This window comes from Palaemon carinicauda, chromosome 7 (genome assembly GCF_036898095.1).
Source record: "Palaemon carinicauda isolate YSFRI2023 chromosome 7, ASM3689809v2, whole genome shotgun sequence".
Taxonomy (NCBI): Eukaryota; Metazoa; Arthropoda; class Malacostraca; order Decapoda; family Palaemonidae; genus Palaemon; species Palaemon carinicauda.
Window position 1 is genome coordinate 92,107,995 of NC_090731.1, and position 6,971 is coordinate 92,114,965.

General features: G+C 35.1%; 1 protein-coding gene across 1 annotated transcript; it reads right to left on the bottom strand.

Moving 5' to 3' along the window:
* Window positions 1-5,357: 5,357 nt before the first annotated feature.
* LOC137644444 (uncharacterized) lies at window positions 5,358-5,804 on the bottom strand. The gene has a single exon (XM_068377421.1). The coding sequence runs from the start codon at window positions 5,802-5,804 to the stop codon at window positions 5,358-5,360; it is 447 nt and encodes a 148-aa protein (XP_068233522.1).
* Window positions 5,805-6,971: the final 1,167 nt, after the last annotated feature.

The window sequence follows — 6,971 nt, forward strand, 5'->3', positions numbered from 1 at the left end:
GGACCTTAAAAGTTGTAGCACAAGGTGATGCATGGTAGTATTAATGTCGTCAAACTGAAGACTGAAATGACATAAGTGAAAACAATATTGAGATGTTGATCACTGGCATCACAACAGCAACGTTTGGCAGCTGATGGATAAAACGTATAACTTTCAAAGTATGCATTGGTCAAAATATGCCTAAATATATGGGAAGTCAAAAGGAGGAATATAATGATTATATAACAGTAACGATATCACAAAAATATTATGCTGTATGTCAGGAATTTGAAACATGTAGACGCGTGTAAACAGGCGGTAAAATAATGTCTTTGCTTCGCGTTAGAATGTAAAATGCTCATTTACCGATCTACCAAGTCTTTCTTCTTCCACTCGCGGGCAAGCTATTCCTATATATATATATATATATATATATATATATATATATATATATATAAATGAACGGCCTAATATAATCTTGTTGCTGATCTCAATGTTTTTTTTTTTTATTATTTGTTGATTTTTAATTACTTCTCTTGTAGTTTATTTATCTTTTTGTTTCTACCTAGGCTATTTTTGACTGCTACAGCACTTAAGCTTATAGTATTCAGCTTTTCCAACATGAGTTGTAGCTTAGTTTGTAATAATAATAATAATAATAATAATAATAATAATAATATTCTAAGTTTTTTCTCACGAAGAATTTCTTTTAGTTATGATAAGGTTTTATCACTGATAGCCCTAACTTGATCTATATGGGAATGAATTTATAGAAAATAACTAATATCGTTAGTATAATTTTGGTAAATTCATCAAGAGAGTTTTGCATGTATTTTATGAAAGTTATTGTGTACAAATTGTAATTGGTCACATAAAATTTGTGGCTGTCAAGCCAGTGCCCCTGTGCACTAGTTTCCCTTCACCACAGATCAAACTATCCGATCTGTTCTGCTGGGCAGTACCTCGTTTACGCAAAGTTACCACGGAGGGATATTCCCGTCCAGCAGTAACCCCCTCTTCCCCCCCCCCCCCCTCCCGCTCACATTTCCTCTTTAACCTCCTCTTCCCCTTCTTCTTCCTCTGACTTTCACGTCTCACGTACCCCATTCAAGATTCTCTTCAAAGGTGAAGTGTGAGTTATTTGTTCAGTATTTCTTCCTATTATTGTGAACATGTAATTTGTATTCAATTTTTGTTATGGGTTATAATTTGTTGTTATATAACAATAGAACCCTTTAAAAATGAGAGTATATGTGTATGTATCGACGTATGGAACGCTTCTAGTGATTTTCTTTTATTTTTCATGGGAAAAATAGTTCGGTTTAAGTGCACACCCCTGGTTAAACACGTAAACCGAAGTATTATTGTAATTCCATGAACCAAGGATGCAAAGAAGGATGTAAAAAATGCCTTTTCAATGACATTTACCTCTTCCACTCAGCCATTGCTGCTACATTGTTGAGTAACTGAAGTCCATTATTTTACATATCTAAAGAAACAATTAATATTTACCTTTACCAGCAATAAATGTTTTAGTCAGCAATATGACACCAACATAATGACAGCGTAAACACGAAAATTAGCAAGCCATGTCAACACCATCAACATAATTTTCGAAGTGGTCAAACAGAAACGCGTCACTCACAGTCTGCTTGCTAGGTCTTCAAAGAGTAAAAAAAAGGTTTTCATTGAAAAAAAGCTTACTCACTACCTTCTTTTAAATCCTCAGGACGCCACTTTTACATCATCAACCTCTTTTGTGTCCTAACTCTCTTTCTTTACCTTCTCAATTGTTCATGAACCCAATCGTTAGATCTGAAAACAATTAGGAAGAATGTCACATACATTTTGCAAACATGAAAAATAAGATATATATATATATATATATATATATATATATATATATATATATATATATATATATATATATATATATATATATATATATATATATATATATCACCCACGAATGGCATTTAATACCAAATTATATCTTGGGAATATATATCCACTTTGAATTCATTTTATGGTAACAGCTCCTAGCCGGGTAGAGATTCGGACCCCTACCTATTCGGCCGGAAGCCTTGCCTGCGAGGACTCTACCAACTGACCCAGCAAGAGAGAGGAGTCCCCGTACATACTCCTGTCATATTCAGGAATCTGTTCATACTCTCGAAATAAACCCATCCCCACCATGATAGCTGAATTGTGAGTTTTTAGCACGTGGTTATATTATGATGAATATATATATTACTAACACTCGTGATTATCTTAATGTAAATATCACCCACAAATGGTATTTAATACGGAATTCTATCTCGGGAATATATCTCCACTTGGAATTTATTTTATGGTAACAGCTTCTGGCCGGGTAGAGATTCGAACCCCTACCTATTCGGCTGGAAACCATACCTGCGAGGACTCTACCAACTGAGCCATCAAGAGAGATATAAATTTATGACAAGTCCCCCTACATATTCCTGTCGAATTCCGGATTGTATTCATAGAATTGAAATAAACACATCACCATGATAGCAAAATTGTGAGTTTGCAACACATGGTTATTTTATGATGAGTATCTATCACTAACACTCATAATTTCAATCAATGTAACTATCACTCACGAAAGTTATTTAATAGAGAATTCTATCATGGGAATATATATCCACTTGGAATTCATTTTAAGGTAACAGCTTCTGGCCGTGTAGAGATTTGAACCCCTACTTATTCGGCCGGAAACCATGCCTGTGAGGACTCTACCAACTGAGCCATCAATAGAGATATAAGTTTATAAGAAGTCGCCGTACATATTCCTGTCGAATTGAGGAATCTGTTCATAGTCTTGAAATAAACAAATCTCCACCATGATAGCTGTATTGTGAGTTTGCAACATGTGGTTATTTTATGATAAATATATATCACTAACACTCATGATTTCAATCAATGTAAATATCACCCACAAATGGCATTTAATACCGAATTCCCTCTCAGGAATATATCCTCTTAGAATTCATTTTATGGTAACAGGCTCTGAAACCATGCCTGTGAGGACTCTACCAACTGAGCCATCAAGAGAGATATAAGTTTATGACAAATCCCCATACATATTCCTGTCGAATTCAGGAATCTGTTCATATATTTAAAATAAACCTATTTCCATAATGATAACTGAATTGTGAGTTTGCAACACGTGGTTATTTTAGAATAAATATATATCACTAACACTCGTGATTTCAATCAATATAAATATCACCCACGAATGGCATTTAATACCGAATTCTATCTTGGCAATATATATCCACTTGGAATTCATTTTATGGTAACAGCTTCTGGCCGGGTAGAGATTCGAACCCCTACCTTTTCAGCCGGAAACCATGCCTGCAAAGACTCGACCAACTGAGCCATCAAGAGAAATTAAGTTTATGACAAGTCTTGTACATATTCCTGTCGAATTCAGGAAGCTGTTCATAGACTTGAAATAAACCCATCTCCACCATGATAGCAAAATTGTGAGTTTGCAACATGTGGTTATTTTATGATGAATATATATCACTAACACTCGGGATTTTAATCAATGTAAATGTCACCCAGGAATGGCATTTAATACCGAATTCCATATAGGGAATATATATTCACTTGGAATTCATTTTATGGTAACATGAAATTATTTCCACGTGGATATATATATATATATATATATATATATATATATTTTCCCAAGATGGAATTCGGTAATAAATGCCATTACTGGGTGATATTTACATTGATTGAAAACACAAGTGTTAGTGATATATATTCTTCATAAAATAACCACGTGTTACAAACTCACAATTGTCCTATCACTGATGAGATGGGTTTTTTTTTTCAAGTCTATGAACCGATTTATGAATTCAACAGGAATATGTATGGGGACTTGTCATAAACTTATATCTCTCTTGATGGCTCAGTTGGTAGAGTCCTCGCAGACATGGTTTCCGGCCAATTAGGTAGGGGTTCGAATCTCTACCCGGCCAGAAGCTGTTACCATAAAATGAATTCAAAGTAGATATATATTCCTAAGATAGAATTCGGTATTAAATGTCATTCGTGGGTGACATTTACATTGATTGAAGTACGAGTGATATATATATATATATATATATATATATATATACATATATTATATATATATGTATATACATATATATTATATGTATATATATATATATATATATATATATATATATATACATACATATATATATATATATATATATATATATATATATATATATATATATAATGTATATATACATATATATATATATATAATGTATATTATATATATATATATATATATATATATATATATATATATCCATTAAACAGTGTCATCGTTTCATAGTCATGGGGTAATATATACCTCAATTTGCAAAATCAATAAAACGCCTAGTTTTGAGGATATTTTACTCCAAAAAAGACAAACAAACTTAAACCTTTCTTCTTTCATATGAAAAGTCCTATTTTGGAAAACTTTAAATTAACAAGTTTTTATGGGTAACTTATGTAAACTTTTAAATATAGCAAAATTTGTGATATGCCCTACATACTAAATTTGAAAAAAAAAATATATATCAATGATAACGACTTGAAATTTGTTGGGCTAATACCCAGAAAGTAGGCAGCTTTGCTGATGAATGCACAATCTTCCTGATCCATTATAACTTGTTTGGGTGAGAGTTAAATGGTTGTTCTTTTGCTGGTAAATTAAAATTAGTTTTATTAATATTGTTATTTCTTTTTATTTTTGTTTGTTATTAGTGAATTATAAAGGCATATATTTAATAGGTGTATGTTCTGCTATTAGAATAACATGAGTGTGGTACATGGAAAATACTTTTTACTATCGTTTACAAATGAAATATGACGCTATCTTAGAGGGTACATATGACGAAATTATTTTTTTTGTATAATCATGGACTTACCTTCTTTCTTCAATGCAGTTCACACAGACTGGATATATATGGCGGGGACACGCGGGCTGGCCAAGAGCTGTTACACCTGTGCCTTGATTTCCTATTATCTTTTCTGGAGAATTTACCACACCTCTTAATCGGTGCTTGACTTTCTACTAATACAGGGTGCCCAGGATCAACTGCAGAGCTATGGGATGGAACGTCAAAAACTCTTGCTATTGTCGTCTTCAGGGATCTTGAGAAGGGGGGGAGGGAGTTGGTGAGACTTACTTCTGCCCAATGTCGGTTGATGGACATTGCCAGCTCTTTGATGTACTTTTTTCGCTCCATTCCTTTGGCATGTGTTTTTTCCAGGTTCTCTGGGTGTATTACCCATGAGTTGATAGAGATGGAATTCAGTATGCCATAAAAGACACACATAGCTCATCGCTTGGTTCTCCTTCCACAGTAATACAGGGTGCACATCATGTTGAAGCAATCAACTCCTCCTTTTGTCTTATTATAAAAATCTACTATCTCGGGCTTTCCATTTCCCACTAGGACTGGCTGGGTGTGCACAGTTGACGTTAAAAATACCTGCTTCTTTGGAGTCTTTGTGAAGGCTTTGGCGTACAACACAAGGGTCATTTCATTAGGAAATAAGAAGGCATTGGAACCTGGTCGTCGATCTTTTTTTTCCTTCATTTCCTCTACAATTTCAGATTTGTTCCCTTTTGTGGGGGCAGCATGCGTCATGCCACATTTGTTTAATAATTCTGCAGCAAGAGGCACGGATGGAAACCAATTGTCTGTTGTCACATTGCGGTTCGTCTGATGATATGGCCTTGTGAGTTCACGGGTTAAATGGTGCCCAAGATTTACACCAACCATAGCTACTGTACCTCCCTTTCCAAGGTATGGTATACCTCAAAGGAGGTATTTGCTATTATTGTCGCATATAAAAACCATTCTAATACCATATTTCGCCGGCTTGTTCGGGATGTAAATTTAAAAATGACACCAGCCTCTGAATTCTATGAGCTGCTCATCTACTGTGAGGTTGAAGTTAGGGACTTTCATTTGCTCACAGTTGTTGTTAAATATATCCCACAGCTCTCTTATTGGGGCAAATTTGTCAACATCCCTCCTAGCTTTCTAGGTTTTGGGTAATCAAACCTCAAGCTATTTATAAGGAAGGTGAAGCGACCCTGTTGTGATGTCCCACATTTCTCTCGTGAATAAGTGATTATCCCTTTGTGCCCAAAAAAACAAGAGCAGCCCTATGAGAGCCTTCACATCAGCTGGTTCCGTTTGTTCTAAAACTCCTGATTGCCTCTTTTACTTGGTAGCATCAAGTTTTATTCTTTTATCGGTACAGTGCACGATTCTATCTATCATGTCAGCTGTCAGCAGCAACAGCATTGCCTTTTCAGAGGGGAGTGCATCTTTTGCCTCTTTTACAGGTCCTGGGGTGAATCCCACTATGTTCCTTGCTGCTGTCCTAATGTTTGATCCTGTTTGTGGCCGACAGCTCCAACTGAACCCATTCTTGCAGGCTATTGTGCTCCTTTGAAACCATTTTTCATGGTTGATCTTCAGTACGCCTCTGTTTTCTTGCACCAGAAGTACTTGCCTTAGGGGTCGACAAAGGAGGGGTAATAGAAGTACTGGGGGTTGCCGGAGGAACCACAGAGGAAACAGTTTCAGAAGAGACAGTGAAACTGTCAGCAGACTCTAAAGTTGCAGTTTTACGAGGAGTTGATGTACGTGGCTAATGGTTTCTTAAAACCTTTAAAAGTGTTATCATCCTCATCACTATCATCATCACTAGCAGACGCAACATAGTCTTGATCTAAGTCACTATCATGCACTTCTTCATATTCAAGATTGTCATCAACTTCGCTACAGTCACTCTCATTTTCTTCTTGGCTGTAAGACATATAAGAAGTTTTGTTCATCAGGTCCTATAATTCTAACTCAAAATATTATTTTCCCTGAAATGGGGGTTTAATGCCGTTTTACCCCTGTTTACTCTGTGTTTAGCACATTTATAATATT